Below are 18,297 nucleotides of genomic sequence, written 5' to 3'. Positions count from 1 at the left end.
CCGCCGGACCATCACCAGGTAGAGTCTTATTCTGCATGTAATATCGACGAATAGTATTTGATTTACATCACTATTCTATATTCTTCCACTCGTTGCTCCTTTTTCGCGCTCCATTTGCTTGATGGGCGCTGATTCTTTGCTGTGTTTATTGTGGTCGCATCTCACTGCGTCGGGGTAAACAACCCTACAAGACATGGACGCCGGTATGTTTTCTTGCTGCTTCACCTCTCCTAAAAAGCACATTAAAACGCCTTTATGGGTTATCATGTCAAATGATTATATCATACGAATTCTATAACTTATTTATTTCTAATTCCCACGTAGATTCTTTGCCTCTAGAGGCCGGCGCGATGTCGCATCATCACTCGAGGAAGAGAGCTCAATCGAGAGCCTCGACCGCTTCGATCCACAGCGTCGCCACTCAACCGACTCTCGACCAATCCCTCATGACCCATCATAACTCCTTTCCGGATCAATGGGGTCCGACTGATCATGGTCCTTCTAGAGACATGCCGGCATTACAACCTATGCCAGCCGGTGATATGATGCTTCGTCCGACCTCTCAGTTACAGCCCGGCCAATCGTTCCCATCAAACTTGAGCATGCAATCTACTGTTGGTCCCGCCATGGCATATCACCAACCTCAAGGCTTGCATCATGCCGTATCATCCGAGACGTTTGGTGCTAACGCAAGCTTCACCGACGCTGATAGTCAGATGTTGGATCGCGATGAAGGCGACGAGGCTGACTCGGCTGCGGGCCCTTCTGCTGGCTCGAAACCTACATCTAGTCGCACCAGTGCTAACAACGAATTGGAAATGCGCCAGCTCTTCCAGTCCAATAAACATAGGACCCTTGGAGACGTCGCAACAGAATTACATGGTAATGAGCGCGGTCCTAATTCGGAACGTGCTCGCCAGATCTTCGCAATGCTCTGGTATGTAATATCTTTGCAGAAATTGAACAAACATAATCAATCTGACTTTATGTAGGATCAGTCACACTTGCGCAGCAGGCAAGGGTTCTGTGCCTAGAGGTCGAGTGTACGCAAATTACGCATCCCGTTGCGCAACGGAGCGCATAACAGTCTTGAATCCGGCAAGCTTCGGGAAGCTAGTGCGTGTGCTTTTTCCAGGTCTAAAGACGCGGAGACTTGGAGTCCGTGGGGAGTCTAAGTACCATTATGTTAGTTTCATATTGATTGATGATCAACCCGATCTCAGAGAGCCCCCTCTCCGTCCTGCGCTCTCCTTTCCGGAGACCCAGTCCTTCACTCAATCTGCTAGGTAAGACTTGTTATCATTCCCTACAATGTCTATAGGATTGGTTCTCATACTCCGCAGTGCTCCACAATCACAATCTCCCGCTTTGAATACGCAGAATACTGCTTTACCATCTCCGACCCTTGTCCAGCACTCCGATACACAAGCCGACTCGCAACCGACAGGCTCTAAGGCACACAGTCTTTACAACCAACCCGATTTAACTAGCATCGATCTGTTGGATTCATCCAAGTCCAAGACTTCTATTCACTTAGCTTTTGCTACTGAGGATGAAGAGATAAAACAGCAAACTGAGCCTGTTATTCTGCCCTCAATCGAACCGTTTTTGCCGAGCGGAACAGACCCGGATGCGGCTAAGTCCCTCACCGCACTGTACCGATCCCATTGCACATCGCTTATCGAGTGTATTCGCTACTGCAAGGACAAAACGTTCTTCCACCTTTACACATCTTTCCAAGGCACCCTCACAATGCCTGTGCAGAAGCTCTTCTCCAATCCCAGCATTGCGACTTGGATTGAAGAATGCGACTTCATGCTTTACCAAAGAATGATGCAGATAATTTCTGTTCTTACGTTGCAAGTTATCCCAAAGACAGTACTTGATGCTCTACGAAGCATATCAGAGCGACTAGTCTATCACATACGTGAGGCCTACCAGGGTCAGCCAAGACATGTAGTCCAGGCCAAGGAAGCTCCAGCTACCATATTCGCTGGTCTACTTGATCGTGTTTTACGAGTCAATCTCACTGCACATGCAGCTGCAAATATGCTTTCGCTTTCTGCCAACCGAGATCAGATGTATTTGGACTGGATCTCATCAGTCAGAATACGCAAAATTGCAGAATGTGTACCTACCAGAGGGATGGACGACGTCGTTAACATTTTTCTTAACGAGATAAAATATCTAGTTAATCCCCTTGAGGTTCCTTGGGATGTTGAGTGTCTCACGCTATATGGCCAAATTACTCCACACAGTCGTCAAGAATCGCCAGAACCCGGCTCTACTAAGAATGAAGAGGGTGTGCTTGATCGATGGGTCAAATTTTTACGCTCACTTCCTGTACGTTTCCCCTACGCCACACCTAAGGATATAATGTGGTGCGTACAGCGTGTTGGAACTGAGGTCATGAGAGACCTGACCATATGCCAATGTAAGAGCTTTGGTGCATGGTGGGTAACCAAGTGTTGGATTGACGAGATGATCGCATTCCTCGCCGAGTATGGTGGTTTCCTGCGATCCAAGAACTCACTCCCGCCAGTTGCCTGCGCGTCTAAGCGCTCAATTACCAACGATGAGATGAATCATCGTGGTTCACGAATTAGCAGTGGAAGTGACGACTTCAACCTCTCACGCCTCTCCCACCCGCAACCAGACAGAGCTCTATTCCCCCCTCAGGTTGAGGCCAACAGACAGGACTCATTACCTCCGTCAGCTAGCCACGATGATAGTGGCATCGGCATTCGGACACCGGAGGAAGACTTTCCTATGGAGAAATTTGAGTTGCAACAGGGTCAAGACCCTAGTTTCCCTCCCCTCTTGACACAGGCTTTGCAGTAAGCCGCACCATATATTCGCGGTTCATCTAAAGCTACGTCATACGCTTATGATGAACGGATCTCTTCCTTTCATTGTCTATATATTCATTACTGGCGTTAATGATAGGAATCCTTCGCCTAGCTTCTAACAAGAAGGGCCAACATACACGAAAGCATGACGGCATGACCGAATACGATCGACGAACAAATACACTGTAGGGTTCAGGGGTAATGTTTGTAAGAGTTATAATTTCTGGCAGGGATAGGGTTGAGTATACCCTTTTGAGGCATGGAAAAGGTCGTTCGGTGGTTTGACCTGGTTTGGTCGGGTTGAGTTTTTCTTTTCTTCTTGAGTTTTCAGGAAGAGGAGTTTTCGCGCATAGGACAGTCACGCTTTGGCCCAAGGGTATAAAGGGCAACATCGTGGATACACAGATTCTGTTTTTTCCTGCGATAGGATAGGGGGGTTGATCTTCGTGATACCCATGATCATCTGCATGGCTCCGCACATTGTCGAGTATTGGTACTTGATGTTTACGCGGTGAGGGTACGATACGGTATGATTTTATTTCTGAGTTATTTATAATTCAGGAATGAGTCAACAAGTCGGTACCTCTATCCTGTTCACTTACCTGTAGTTATTTGCACTAGTCCATAGACAGGACGGTATGTCTATATTCACAATGATTTTCATGCATGATGGGTTCGTGTTGTACTTATTCTGCCGTATCGAGACGGACGGTTACGTGATTTCATTGGATAACCCCTATTATTTCACTACCATTCACAGTATAGTCGGACAGTTCCATACCTCCGACATTCCCCATTATTTAACCCCATAGCTCACACCTAGCTTGCTACTATGGGGTACCCATAATATTTAATCCGATCTGCTAGTCCTGGAGTTGACGAATGTACTTAGCCGGGTACATACGCCCATGCATGTACATAGCTAGGATACCCCAATACGGATATTTTTTTTCGTTCGTTACCGGTTGTGGCACCTCCGATTCGGGGCATTGGGCGACGAAAAGGTCATTCAATTTTTATTTGAGAACAAGTTTAACAATACATAACTAACAACATACCGTGACTCTTGATGTCTCATTCTCTTTTTTAACTTACTATAGTCTTATCTTTTTCATTCCAATTGTATTCCTCAGTGGTTTGCGTTATCGTTATCGCCAATTATTTTTCTATTTTCTAAAGAATATTACAATAAATCCCATTGTTATTGGAGCGCTGCCCCGCCATCGACTCATTCACGTTTGTGACGTCGCATTTGTACATCGGCTTAAATCGATAATAGGTCTTCCTGACCTTTCACTTCTCAGAAGCCATGGAGTCTGTACTCCATAGCAACGATAGCAATGGTGGATGGATCGTACAAAAATTTGGTGGTACAAGTGTGGGAAAATTTCCAGATCGTGTTTGTCATACACCAACCCCTTGATTCTTCGATATTGTACAACTAACTCCGTGTGGCTTGGATTAGATCGCCGAAGACATAGTCCGGTATGAAAGTCCCATTGGTTCTTACTACAACATTCTACTGACCCAATTAAAGGGCTAGCTTAAGTTCGAATAAAATCGCAGTCGTCTGTTCTGCCAGAAGCTCCGGCAAGAAAGTTACTGGCACTACGAGCCGGTGAGTCACCAAGTCACTCACTCATTCACTCACCGTATAGATCGTGCAACCAATTGGTCTAATACGATATGCTTAATCAGTTTACTAGAGGTGTACAAGCAATTACGCGCCATATCAGCAGCTACGAGTAATGAAGTCACACAAAATGAGCTCGTTGAAGCTGCCAAACTCATCATACAAGATATCTGCAATGACCATATCTCGGCTGTACAAGCCTTTGTGAAAAATCCCGACTTACAAAAAGCCGTCACCTCAGATATAAAAGAAGACTGCCAGGAATTAATAGATTATATCATCGCGGCCAAGAGATTCAACCTGGAGGTCAATGCGAGATCGAAGGATCGTGTCGTCAGCTTCGGAGAGAAATTGAGCTGCAGATTTATGACATATCTACTAAAAGACAGGGTTAGTGAAATCTTCGAAAAAGCAATTATTTGTTTAGCTAATGAGAATTCTAGCATGTTGAGGCAGAGTATGTGGATTTGTCAGATGTTATGCATTATGACAGCTCCGATCGATTAAGTCCGGCCTTTTACAAAGATGCTGCAGCCATCTTCCGAAAAAGGATACAAGCATGCAATGACCGAGTACCTGTAATTACGGGTTTCTTCGGCAATGTACCCGGCAGCCTTATGGATGGAGACATTGGACGAGGATACACTGATTTATGCGCTGCATTAGTATCCGTAGGAGTGAAGGCCCAAGAATTGCAAATATGGAAGGAAGTCGATGGTATCTTCACAGCAGATCCCACGAAAGTACCCACGGCACGATTACTAGCGTCGATCACACCATCCGAAGCGGCGGAACTCACATTCTACGGCTCTGAAGTCATCCACCATTTGACGATGGATCAAGTTATCAAGGCGGATCCCCCTATACCAATTCGCATCAAGAACGTGAATAATCCGCGCGGTAACGGCACTATCGTTGTTCCCGACCCAGTCCAATCCCCAGCACAACAGATCCGAAGATCTCGGCCGTCCGATGCTTCCTTACGCAAATACCCCAAGCGTCCTACAGCCGTCACCATCAAGAACAACATCACAGTGATCAATGTACATTCAAACAAACGTTCGATATCACACGGCTTCTTCGCTAAGGTATTCTCGATCCTCAACAGCCACCGGATATCCGTCGACTTGATTTCTACGAGCGAGGTCCACGTCTCCATGGCCATCCACTCAACAGCTCCATCCGTACGCCACTTTGAAAAGGCCAAGGCGGAACTCGAGGAGTGTGGCGATGTGAGCATTCTACTGGATATGGCTATTTTGAGCTTGGTTGGTGCCGAGATGAAGAATTTGACGGGTATTGCGGGACGTATGTTCTCTACGCTTGGAGAGCATAATGTTAATATTGAGATGATATCGCAAGGTATGTTATTATGCATGGGATGACTATGCTGGAACTATAGGATGATGTGCTAATGAAGCGATTAGGTGCGAGTGAGATAAATATCTCGTGTGTCATTGACGCGAGAGAGGCTACGAGAGCCATGAACATATTACATACGAATCTCTTCACGTTTCTTGAGATGTGAGAGGGTATACCAATAGATGATCAGATACGCTTTTATCATTGCATAAGAAGACTATAGTTTTATAAAGGCAGCATGTTCAGGGGTACAGGGAGCCTATTTCGTTATGTGCATTAGAGCTGTGTAAAAGCCTTAGAGGTACAAAAAAGGGGCTTGGTGTTCTCTAGAATATGTGACTATTATAGAGTGAAGAGTGATATCCAACATTTTACTTGGTATCGTGACATGGTATTTGACTGTTTTCTGAATGGATTGGACGGAGAATCTGGAGGGCCATTCATAGGGATACAACTACTAAGGGAAAAGAATCATAGGATGAAATCATTATCCCACACAGCAAACTGAACTCAATAAGCTCGAAAACATTCTACAGATTGCTTGCTTGACACCCATGCTACGAGGGATTCTTGGTATTTGCCTACCTGGGCAATACGAGGGTTAAATCTGGACGATGATTCGTCAGTTCATTCAATTGTAAACAAGGTATTGATTCCCCAGCTGTTGTCAGCTGACATACCGAGTGGCGTTTTATCGATAAGACAGTAAGTGCTGCAACGCCACAGTTCCATTCCGTTTCTTATGGCTATCAGCGTCACCGTCTCCGTATCTTTTTTATCGCAATCCGTCAACTCTTCCCACCAACAACTATTCGATCAACCTTCGACAGCTTTCATCGTCGCCACCACAAATAGCGACCCTCTCTTACTCCCGAAATCTCGATTATCTAGATCCTAAGATACACAGAAAAACGCCAAGATGCCGAAAGCAGAGGTCGGATCGACCAAATACCTGAGCAACAAGCTCAAATCGAAGGGACTACAGCGCCTTCGCTGGTACTGTCAGATCTGCGAAAAACAATGTCGCGACGCCAACGCATTCAAGATGCACACGCAAAGCGAATCGCACACGCGGAAAATGCTACTCGTCGGCGAGGATCCGAAAAAGTACATTGACGAATTTAGCAACGAGTTTCTTAAAGATTTTACACAGCTACTGCGAACGTCGCACGGCGAGAAGGCGGTGAATATTAATCACTTCTACCAGAATTATATCGCGAATAAGGAACATATACATATGAATGCTACGAAATGGCATTCGCTTACTGAGTTTGCGAAACATTTGGGCAGGGAGGGCATTTGTCGGGTGGAGGAGAATGAGAAGGGTATTCATATTGCGTGGGTCGATGATTCGCCTGATGCGCTGAGGAGGAAGGACGCGGTGCGTAGGAAGGAGATGCAGGATAAGGGGGATGAGGAAAGAGAACAGATGATGATCCGGGAACAGATTCGTCGCGCGAAGAAAGAGGCGGGTGATAAGGACCAGGATGATGCTGAGAATATGGAAGGGAAGGAACTTAAGAGACAAGAGGGGGAGAAGATTAAGTTGTCTTTTGGCACAAAACCTGCTGCTCAATCTGCGAAGAGCGCATCGCCGGAGAAGTCGACATCGGAGGCAGCAGGTTCACCACCGAAAGAGGGAGAACAGGAGAAGACCGATTCAACGCCCTCGCAAGCGCAGCCCACCGCCGGCGCTGATAAACCTGCGCCAGCCGCAGCACTTATCTCGCTCAAGATGGCGGCGACACCACAACTGAAGAATGTATTTGCGGCTGCGAAAAAGAATGCACTGGCAGGTGGCTCGAAAAAGGCGCCTGCATTTGGACAGCCGAAGAAGATGAGCGAGGCGGAGCGTATTATGAAAGAAGAGATTGAGCGTAAGAGAGCAAGAGAGGGATCAGGAAGAGATGGGGGTGCGAAGAGACAGAGAACGTAAGGGCAGTTGATATTTGAAAGAGGGAAGAGGAGGAAGCATTGATAAAGCATTGAGAATGACGTTCTGGTATACCATCGTGGCATCAGAAGTTTTATAGCATCGGCGTTTAGGATTACATGCATTCCCGTTGAAGAATGGTACCAACATATTTGAATGCCAGATTATCGCATTTACAATAGATTGCAACACGGAATTACTTCCGTATTTCTTCAATCCTTTGTAATATCTTAATTCCCCCAAAACTACAACTCCTATATTTTACGTAGGGCAACGATTGCCTATAGAATATTCTACCGAACCCTTACGTGGGCCTATCGGCGCCGCGTCATCGGAATATGCACGACAGCGATTTGAGGCTCCATCTTAATCTGGGCGCGAACCGCTTTTCTGGAATAATGTCACATTGCCTTTTTCTACTTGTTCTAACCTCCTGCCGAAAACTTCTTAGGGCTGAGCTGGCGGTGAGGTATATTACCTGGCCAGCATTACACTCATTCCTTTGTTAGGTTAAGAAGAGGAGTCATATTATATAGCATCGTCATCCTTTGAGTGGTGTACTATACCACACGCTACACCATCATAATGAATTGGGCATGGTATTATCAATCGCCGCATGAAGTCCTAGATCATGTAGGCGGAATTGTTATCGCGATGTCATCATCCATCTCCAACGACATACATAGATAATATTAAATGCATTTGAATACGCGTTTTGCACACATCACCAATTGCTCATGGGATATCCAAGAATTATATGGTCGCTGACGTACCCGATGAATGCCTAGACATTCGCTGTCGGCTTCTAATCGGCCCTTGGAAGCATATTCGCGATAGACTTACAGATTGTTAGAAGATGATTGACATCGTTATACTCCGCATCGCATCCGTTGACGACGCCGTGTAGTCCGCTGGCTAGTCCGATGTTTAATCCGATATGTAGTCCGCGATGTAGTCCGCGCACGCGACCACATATGCTATAAGATATGTTGTGATTATACTATCATCATTGAAGTTGTTTAGTTCGGTATGTTTATTTTATTGCGCATCCGATGACGACGGTGGCCGGTCGTGACTCATTTGGATAGAACCTCAAGCTTGAGACTAAGGGTTTCATTTAGTCTACACGATATATATAAGACTATTCTCGATACGATAATGGCGAAACCAAAACACAATAGGCAAGCATACATACAATTGAATCCAAGTGCTTCACGATAGCATCGTTATATTAATTCATTAATCATAATATTAATATCTAAATATTTCTAACATAATGGACAGACCTTACCCAGTCCCGAACGCCACTGTCCCGTACTGGCGAACAGAGCTTCATGAGCTCGATTCTCATCGCAGCACGGAGGAGCTGCCTGAGAAACAGGATATCATCATTGTTGGCGCTGGATTTGCGGGTGCATCTATTGCGCACTATTTACTGAAGGAGAGCCCTACTTCTGAGAGGCCAAGCATCACCATTTTGGAAGCTCGTGAGGCTTGTTCGGGGGCTACTGGGAGAAATGGCAAGTCATCTTAATACCCTACTCATTCCACCTTACCACGTTTAATGAGGATTTTTATGACCCAAAGCTAACCATTCACCAGGCGGCCACTTAAGACCCGACATATTCGTGGCCGTAGCATCACGCATGCAATCCCACAGTCTCGAAGACGCAAACCGAGTCGCGCTCTTCGAACTCGCCAACGCCAGCGCCGTCGTAGAGCTCATCCAGGCAGAAAACATAGCATGTGACCTACGACCCGTGACCACAGCCGACATGTTCGTAGACGCAGCTGAAGCAGCCAAAATCAAGAAACTCTGGACCGCAATGTCGAAACTAAACTGTCCCTCCCTGAGCGAAGTCACATGCCATGAGTCCGAGGCCGCGAAAAAGGTTACTGGGGTTAAAGATGCTAAGATCGCGTTCACGTACCCGGCGCATACGCTCTGGCCGTATAAATTGGTTATGCATTTACTAGCCGGTGCTGTGAGCCGGGGGGTGAATCTACAGACGCATACGCCTGTGATTGAGGTCTCGGATACGGTTGATGGGGAGGGATATTGGACGTTGGCTACGGGGAGGGGGGATATTAGGGCGAAGAATGTGTTTTTTGCGACGAATGCGTATACTAGTAGTCTGCTGCCTGAGTACGATGCTGCGATTTACGCTGCTAGGGGTACGGTTGCTAGGATCTTACCGTCATCCTCATCCTCATTATCGGTTTCCCGGCCTGTACCACCTCTAGGTTCGTGTGCGCTAGAGATGGAAAGTCCGAATTCGGTTGACTCGTACTACGGCAAACGACCAGATGGAAGCTTGTTGGTTGGGGGCGCGAGAAGCGCGTACTACCATCAGAATAAAGAACAGTGGTATAGGAATTATGATGATGCGACGTTGATTGGACCAACGGTGCCGTATTTTGATAATTGGGCGGAGAGGACGTTTGAGGGGTGGGAGGGGAGAGAGACCAAGACGGAGAGGGTTTGGACGGGGATTATGGCTGTGAGTTTTTCTTATCCTCCTTTTTGCGACATTGAGAAGGGTTAGGGATTAACAAAGAATACAGTACTCCGCGGATGACTCCCCGCATATCGGAAGAGTGCCCTCGAAGCCGGGGTTGTATATCTGTGCCGGGTTTAACGGACACGGGATGCCGAATGTGCTTCTATGTGCCAAGGGATTGGCTGAGATGATTAGGAGTGGATTGCCCTTCTCGGAGACCGGGATTCCGGCTTCTTACCAGACGAGTGCGGCACGGCTTCGGAAGATTGCTGAGCATGCTGCTGCTCGTACTACGGGGAGGGCACAGGCTGATATCTATTTGAAGTATTAGTTATGGATATGGAAAAGTATTGGTTATGTATCTTGAAGGGATATTATACTATTTTCAGCTGGGTATAAGGAATGGAATCTAGAATGCTATATAGACATAATGGTAGTTATGACTTAATGCTGCTGACTGTTTATGAAGCTATTCATAACAGTCTTAACGTAAGACTGAGCATATCGTTCGATAGAATTTAATATCGATTACTGCAAGTTCCTGAATGAATGGATACATGTAAGATTGAAGGATGATAATCTTCAATTTATCGAACCAGAACCAAAGTGTTGGAAGAGTCGGAGTTCGGAGGCACCTAAGACGTTTTGATAACTAAAAATAACTTATGAAGCTGCAGGGCCAGACTTGGCGATCCTTATTGGCTCTTATTGGCTGTTTAGAACCTTCAGTGCCCTGTGGAGCTCACTGTATACAATGAATTGTACCTGGAAAGAACATTAAATCAGGGAGTTAAGGGCCGTGCCTTTCCGATGATAGGCACTTCAACCAACTACGTAATTGATAGAATTGATAGTCCGGAGATACCAGTAATAGTATAGCTGTGACATAAACGACTTAATCATTATTGAATAAGCTGAAAAGACACATATGCTTCTGATGATAATAAATGTGGATATAGTATCTATTTAATATAAATTCGTAGAATATTCGGCATCTGGTAAGTTGTCGGATAATATATCATCATAAACAGGACAAGCTGTTCTGTTTTGTTTAGGAGGGAGGTTTTGTTTTAGGTATTCCGTCGTGGTTATGTCATTTATTTTTGTAGGCCCGCTAGACTAGGTACCTACTAGCGTGATGAAAGTGGCCTGTGCGAGATGCATGAGCAGGGCATATAGTACATGTACATACATAATAGTACATAAATTGGCATGGATTAGACCATGGCCTCAACGGATGATCCCCCAAAAGAGGTCGAGGCGTGCTTGGAAAAGTTAATGTCACCTTTCCTGTGGAGCTGCCACTTTGCCTCAACTTCTAATTTTCTCTCATCTTCCCAAATTTCTTCCAAAACTTATTTCTTTCGATTTTTTGGAAGAGAAATTGAATGCTCCTGAGCAAAATAACAATGGAGTCTGGCATGTAGCTTTAAATCACGGAATAAACTTTTTCACTAGTTGTTCTTGTATAATAAGTAAGTTCGGTCCCATTTCCTAACTCATTTCACATGCGATGAAATTCATTTCCCCCTGTTTTTTAAGCTATTTAGTGGTTATGCATAGCACTGTTTGCCCCTATACTTCTCTACCTAAATCACTGCTGTACCTCTTGTCCCTCCCTATCAGTTTCTGGCATGCGATCCATTTCATAACTATTAATGGCACGATAACATCTCAAACCCGTGGAACTAATGAGTCTTAACTTTCGCAGTACCCATTTTCTATCCTACTTCATTTTAACACGGACCATTCTCATTAATTGTTTCGATGCTTGTTTAATTCGCGCGATCATTTGTACCCGGAGATGATGGATACCCCAAGTGCGACGTGGCATCCGGCTAAGATGCCATTTTCTAATCACCATAACCAAACACCAGAACTCGACATACCGAATAATCAACACGCGACCACTGTCGATGAGCAAACGATTGAGCATTCGGCTCTAGATATGTCGAATAACGAAATAATAGAAGAGGAAACACATCCTCAATACCAACAGCCTTCTAATGAGGGCGCGTTTCTAGATCAATTCAACAATGATGAGGAAGCCGGAGATGCCGCGTGGGATCTATCAGCTCCGTCCGCAGCCGCGCAAGACCAAGAGGTTCCCATACCCGATAGCGAACACGAATTTTCTTTACCAGAGTTTGTACCTACAAGCAACGCGGCCAAACACTCAAGTACGATATCGTTTGCGCGTACCGTGTCTCACGGAGTAAGCTTCGATGATGACGAGGAAACCGAGTGGAACCTGCAACGATCAGATACGGATCCCTTCAAGTTCATGCCCCCGAACGAGAGGACAAACTCCTTCCCTGTTGTACCACAAACGGATACCGTTACCGACGACGAAATAGAACAACCACCGCCATCAACACAAGCTCAAGATATACTGCAAGAGTTGGAGAAGGACGAATCCCACACCGAACAGGTTACACCAGACTTTCCCGGGACTTTGGATCAAGAACAACCTGCTGGGGAATATCTTGGTGGAGATCTTGTGGGAACAGAAGAGGAGGAATTAGAAGCTCGGTTTGAGGAAGGATTACCTTTAATTCCACAACAAGAGTCGCATGAACCGGAGAACCACAGCGAGCCTCAAGCCTCGAATACTGAAGATCTCTTTGCGCAAGATGCCGTTGAAGAAGGTGATGATTTCTTCAGCCAAGTTACTCAAGGGGAATCCCAACTCCACGGGAATAGTGCTTTTGATCTCACCCTGCAGAGGAAATCCACAAGTATGGTGTTGGGCGACGTATTGGACCCAACGACAGGTGCTTTTTACTCGGACTCAGAACTCCCTACGCCTATCGATGATCCTACCCCGAAGGTACCAGCAATCTCGGCTCCGCCTGCGGTGGCTACCGTGAATGGTGATTCTAAAGAGCCGGATGTCGACGCTAAGTGGGCGGCTGCTTTTGAGGATGACGATGATTTTCTATTGGACTCAACCACAGAATCTAAAGAACTTGACCCTGCAGATATCTTTGGGAGCGATGACGAGGGATTTTTAGAAGAAACAGAAGAAACGCCGGCTCCACCAGCGATTTCAACAGCTCAACCTAACACAACCGCACAACCTCACTCGGCAGGCTTAAATGGTCGTTACACACCCGATTTACAACGTTCCGCTCAACCGAGTGCGAATCCTTACGCACCCGCCCCAGTTGTTTCTCAAGCACAGCCTTTGCAACACCCCTCTTATTCACACCCAGCATCTGTCCCCCCTCCAGCAATGGGCGGATATGGAGCCCCTCCCCCGAAACCAAGCATGCCTAAGGCTCAGAGTTATGCCGATAAATCCAAAGGTGGTTATACATCTCCGTATGATCTTCCGATGGAAGTCGTCAAGCCGAAGAAGCGACCTAGCATGCAACAGCTGCCAAGGTCAAATAATGTGGCACCTTTAGCTCCGCCAGTCGGTCCTCCAAGGAGTGCGAGCATGTACGCTCAACCACCCCCTACAAGTGGTTCAAACCCGAGTTTGTCGCCTCCCGGTTCTAGTCACTCGAGTCAAGCGCCACCCCCGCCACCATCTGCAGGCCAGAGATTAACCCCTCAAACAACTCCTCAGTTGAGGTCAAAGCCGAGTTTCTTCGAGGATTTGCCAATGACATCTAAGCCTCGTCCAGCTTCGCGACACAGTAATCCTCTTTCTCCTCCCCAGCAAAGTCCATATGGACATCCCCAGGGTCCTCCTCAAGGTCCTCCTAGTGCCTTACGCCCCTCCTCCCAGCCACTTTCCCCTCAGGATCAAGCACCTGGCATCTCGCCGTTGGTTGCACCGGAGCGTGTTAATCCTTACGCCTCATTACAATCTAGCTCACCACCGAAACCTAGCATTCCTCCCGCATCCGCCAGATATTCCCCAGCGCCTACCACTTTATCGGTGACGAACGGAGTGGCCCCTCCACCTGCGAGTAGCAGATACTCACCCGCTCCACCCAGTGTGCGTTCCTCTAGTGGAGGATATGCCGCTGTTCCGCCTCCGGCGCTTGCGCATCAACCTCGGACTTCAAGTCCTCTCGCTCACTCTCACTTTGAAGTGTCACACGACAAGTCACTTCAAAGCCCCGTGAACGGCGAAAATATTTCTTTAAGCCGAAGCAGCTCATCTCAGTACGAACCGCGCCTTACTAGGGTGCCTTCGTTACCGCCGACGCAAGAGGTTGAAGAGGAAACTTCGCCGTTACGATCTCCTCCGACGGCCCCTAAACCTCCGGTCGAGTCGAAGTATAGTCCAAGAAATGCTAGGCATACTCCTCCGCCTCTTGGATCCCCGGCGTATAGCGCGATTTCGCCCCCGAAACGATCAGCGTCTAATTATGTTCCAATGTCGCCTGCGACCGTGCCGCACAAGGAAGTCAACTTTGTACCTCCGCCTCGTTCCCAGACTCAATCACCCGGTGCGCTTTATGGCAACCGAGCTGCTGGGAAATCAGTAGACCCCATTCCTCGACCGTCGTCAGTGCAAGGCTCAACGATGCCGAATGCGGAAGCTGCTCGACCCACGGTTAGAACTCGTGGCATGTCACAGCATCTAAATCTCGTCCCACCGACAGATGGCCGAGAAAAGGATCCTCTGCAAAGGTGGCGAGGTGCACCGTTGATTTCATGGGGTGTAGGGGGTATACTTGTGACTTCTTTCCCGACTGATGTCCCTCGATATGGCATAAGCCAAGCATTACCGATGATTGTGCGAAGTCCGGGTGAGGTGAAGGTCAAACATGTCAAGGATATCCAACCATTGGAGGAACGTCTAGCGAAATTCCCAGGTCCTTTGAAGGGCAAATCGAAGAAAAAGGAAACAGTGGCATGGCTCACAGCTAGTATCGAAACCCTGGAACGAAGTCTTCCAAATGTTTCATTCCAGCAGGTTGTTTCACATGAGGACAAAAGGACTATCGAGCGATTACTATTGTGGAAGATTCTAAGAGTATTCATTGAGAACGATGGAACTCTAGAAGGAAACCCTACGGTGGATAAAGCGGTTAGGGAGGTTATCTCTCCTGGTCTTGATGCTAACAACCCAGAGATTGCGGCTGCTATTTCTACTGGAGCTGATTTGACCGGAATCTCTGGGGCAGTTACCAGTATGCAGGCAGATGCAGTTGATTCTACTGCTATTGAACAAATCCGACACCATTTGTTATCCGGCGACCGAGAAAAGGCTGTTTGGGCCGCGGTGGATAAGAGATTGTGGGGACATGCAATGCTTATCTCGAACACGATGCAGAGTCCCGACTTATACAAGCAGGTTGCACAAGAATTCATAAAGAAAGAGGTGAACCACCCAGGCCATGGGAACGAATCTCTCGCTGCGCTTTATGGTGTTCTTTCTGGAAACTTCGAAGAGTCAGTTGATGAGCTTGTTCCGGTTCACGCGCGAGCTGGTCTTCAACTCATGTCGACTTCAGCCCCAATCAATGCTTCACAAGATGCCTTGGCAGGACTAGACAAATGGCGTGAGACTCTTGGTCTAATATTGAGCAACAGAAGCTTTGGTGATGCTCAGGCGCTGAGGTCTCTTGGAAATCTGCTCTCTGGATATGGACGAGCGGAAGCAGCCCATATCTGCTACATTTTTGCAAGGAACAGTGCCATTTTTGGTGGCCTTGATGATCCTAACGCCAATTTTGTTCTCGTTGGAGCCGACCACCGTCGTCAAGCAGATCAATTCGCAAAGGAAACGGAGGCCTTGCAACTTAGCGAAGTCTACGAATACGGACTATTACTTGCAGGAGGCTCAAACATTGCCCAAAGCTGTTCACACTTGGCCGCATACAAATTGCAACATGCCATGACTCTTGCTGAGTATGGTTTTAGAGATAAGGCTTTACAATATTGCGAAGGCATTTACAATGCGATAACTGCGCAGACAAAGCGATCGCCGTACTATAACGCTGCTCTCGAGTCATCTGTAGACGATCTCATGAGAAGATTGAAGCAAGCTCCGAAGGAAGAGTCGTCTTCTTGGATTCCCAAGCCTAGAATGGACCAGGTGTCTAATAATATGTGGAGTCGTTTCAACAAGTTTGTCGCTGGCGACGATGACGAAAATTCTGGTAATGGTGCATCGGGTGAGGCTGGCGCTGAATCGGGGCCGTTTGCCCGACTTGCGGGTGGAACGCCAACGATCAGTCGATCCCCATCTGTCTCAAACTTCGAGATGTATGCAAATGGTAACCCATCACCTACTGCTCCGGCTACTAAAGCTGGTTCGCGTTACGCACCAGCAGCACCCCAGTCTTCAGGTAACCCTTACGATCCGAACTCCGCTTACAACCCGGGTCGATCTTCAATGGAGAGGACTTCGGGCGAGATGACTCGAAGCTCTCTTGATATTCCTAGGCGGGGATCGGACATGCAATCAGCCTATGGAAATCCCTACACTCCTGACTTAAACGTACCTTCCAACCCTTACCAACCCACGGCTCCAATTAATTCTTCACCGTATACGCCGAACTCTAGAGGATCGGACACGGCCCCTCAACCTACAGGCATTGGTATTTCATTCCCAGGTTACGACCCATATGGCGCTGCGCAAGCCTCTCCAAATGGCAATGCTTCTCTACAAGGCCCTCCTATAATAGCATCAAAGCCGGAGGTTTCTGTGAATGATACCAGCTCGAATCAGGGTTACCAGCCACCATCGTACGGATATGAACCGCCCTCAACGAATTCGTTCGAAGCGCCCGCGACGCAAACCGATAGCTACTCTGGGGGATACGAGCCACCTTCGTTCCAGCCATCTAGCTTCGAACCGCCATCGTATGAACCGGGTCTAGCTGGCGATAACGGTGATTCCGAGGAATCAAAGCCTAAAAAGAAGAGTTACTTCGACGATGACGATGATATTCCTAGCATAAAGTCACAAGAGAAGAGCAAGGCAGAGAAGGATAGGGAAAATGAGGAGATGGTTCGAAGGGTTGCAGAGGAAGAAGGTGAGTTCCTTTTATAATTATTATTGTTAAGAAGATGCTAATAGCCTATCTAGCCAAACGCGCTGCTGAAGCCAAGGCGGCCAAGAAAGGCTGGGGCTTTGGGGGTTGGTTTGGTGGCGGCGCTAAAAAGGAGGCGGCAGAACCAGCCAATAAACCCATCAAAGCTAAGCTTGGTGAAGCCAGCAGCTTTGTATACGATCCAGATCTCAAGCGATGGGTCAATAAGAAACCCGGAGCTGAGAATACTCCTGCCAAGACAGCAACACCCCCACCACCTCGTGCTGCATCCCGCAATGGTACTCCACCACCACCTGGAGGGCCTACATCGGCTCCTCCACCAGCTCTAGGCGGACCTCCCCGATCTACACTTACACCGCCACCTGCCATGTTGAACAAAGCCGCATCCCAAGAAAACCTTACCGTCCCTGGCGGCGCCCCGCCTATGATGCGATCTGTGTCGAGCCAGAGCACTGCTAGTGCTCCCGGCGGCCCGCTTAACCGTCCTCCGAGCAGGCCGACTACGAGCTTAAGCAACGCGAGTAGCATCGATGACTTACTCGGCGCGGCGGGTAGCCAAAGGAAAGCAGGCAAGAAACCGCGCAAAGCGGGACGATATGTGGATGTTATGGCTAAATAAACATGAAGGATTTGGGAGGCAGCATTATCAAGCGATCGATTATTCAACAAACGGCATAGAGGGGAGGATGGAGTACGAAATATGGAAATGTGCATCACGAGGCGGCATTTTTCGCGTGTTGCGTGTGTGCAATAGATGGTACATTATCAACCGAATCGATGGGATGGGCGGGCGTGGGGTGTTTGTGGGTTTTTGATCAAGTCGACTTTTTTATTCGGGCGCTTGATATGAAATCATACCAGACGAATTGGCCCATGCCCAACGAACCAAAATATGTGGTTTGAGGGTTGGTTGTTGTATTATATAGAACTTAGCGAATTTTGTAATAAAACCAAACAGAACGGACGGCCGGGTTAGAATGGTCGTGGCGTGTATGTGTGTGTATGGCTAGTACTACTACTTGGAATGGAATGAAAGATGGGTTTTCTGCTATATTTT

The 18,297-nt window shown here is 47.4% G+C and overlaps 5 protein-coding genes across 5 annotated transcripts; all 5 read left to right on the top strand.

Moving 5' to 3' along the window:
* Positions 1–350: 350 nt before the first annotated feature.
* Positions 351–2,841, top strand: F4822DRAFT_427308 (uncharacterized protein; the record flags this gene model as incomplete). Its single annotated transcript, XM_051460714.1, has 3 exons — positions 351–937; positions 993–1,286; positions 1,344–2,841. The coding sequence occupies 3 exons, from the start codon at positions 351–353 to the stop codon at positions 2,839–2,841; spliced, it is 2,379 nt and encodes a 792-aa protein (XP_051317232.1).
* Positions 2,842–3,665: 824 nt separating this feature from the next.
* On the top strand, positions 3,666–6,362 carry F4822DRAFT_396801 (aspartate kinase). The gene is made up of 6 exons (XM_051457563.1): positions 3,666–4,248; positions 4,315–4,334; positions 4,387–4,467; positions 4,548–4,872; positions 4,926–5,844; positions 5,910–6,362. Exons 1-6 carry the CDS (start codon positions 4,159–4,161, stop codon positions 6,008–6,010), a joined length of 1,536 nt encoding a protein of 511 aa, XP_051317231.1. The 5' UTR covers positions 3,666–4,158; the 3' UTR covers positions 6,011–6,362.
* A 271-nt stretch (positions 6,363–6,633) lies between these two features.
* On the top strand, positions 6,634–8,498 carry F4822DRAFT_396800 (domain of Kin17 curved DNA-binding protein-domain-containing protein). The gene has a single exon (XM_051457562.1). It carries the CDS (start codon positions 6,764–6,766, stop codon positions 7,778–7,780), a length of 1,017 nt encoding a protein of 338 aa, XP_051317230.1. The 5' UTR covers positions 6,634–6,763; the 3' UTR covers positions 7,781–8,498.
* A 465-nt stretch (positions 8,499–8,963) lies between these two features.
* F4822DRAFT_396797 (FAD dependent oxidoreductase) lies at positions 8,964–11,043 on the top strand. The gene is made up of 3 exons (XM_051457561.1): positions 8,964–9,297; positions 9,380–10,278; positions 10,343–11,043. Exons 1-3 carry the CDS (start codon positions 9,054–9,056, stop codon positions 10,607–10,609), a joined length of 1,410 nt encoding a protein of 469 aa, XP_051317229.1. The 5' UTR covers positions 8,964–9,053; the 3' UTR covers positions 10,610–11,043.
* A 1,042-nt stretch (positions 11,044–12,085) lies between these two features.
* F4822DRAFT_436768 (Sec23-binding domain of Sec16-domain-containing protein) lies at positions 12,086–17,859 on the top strand (the record flags this gene model as incomplete). Its single annotated transcript, XM_051462340.1, has 2 exons — positions 12,086–17,222; positions 17,276–17,859. 2 exons carry the CDS (start codon positions 12,086–12,088, stop codon positions 17,857–17,859), a joined length of 5,721 nt encoding a protein of 1,906 aa, XP_051317228.1.
* Positions 17,860–18,297: the final 438 nt, after the last annotated feature.

Source organism: Hypoxylon trugodes (genome assembly GCF_022578975.1).
Source record: "Hypoxylon trugodes strain CBS 135444 unplaced genomic scaffold F4822scaffold_3, whole genome shotgun sequence".
NCBI classification, from domain to species: Eukaryota; Fungi; Ascomycota; class Sordariomycetes; order Xylariales; family Hypoxylaceae; genus Hypoxylon; species Hypoxylon trugodes.
Note: the sequence above shows the minus strand (reverse complement) of the source record. Positions and strands in the feature narration are given on the sequence as shown.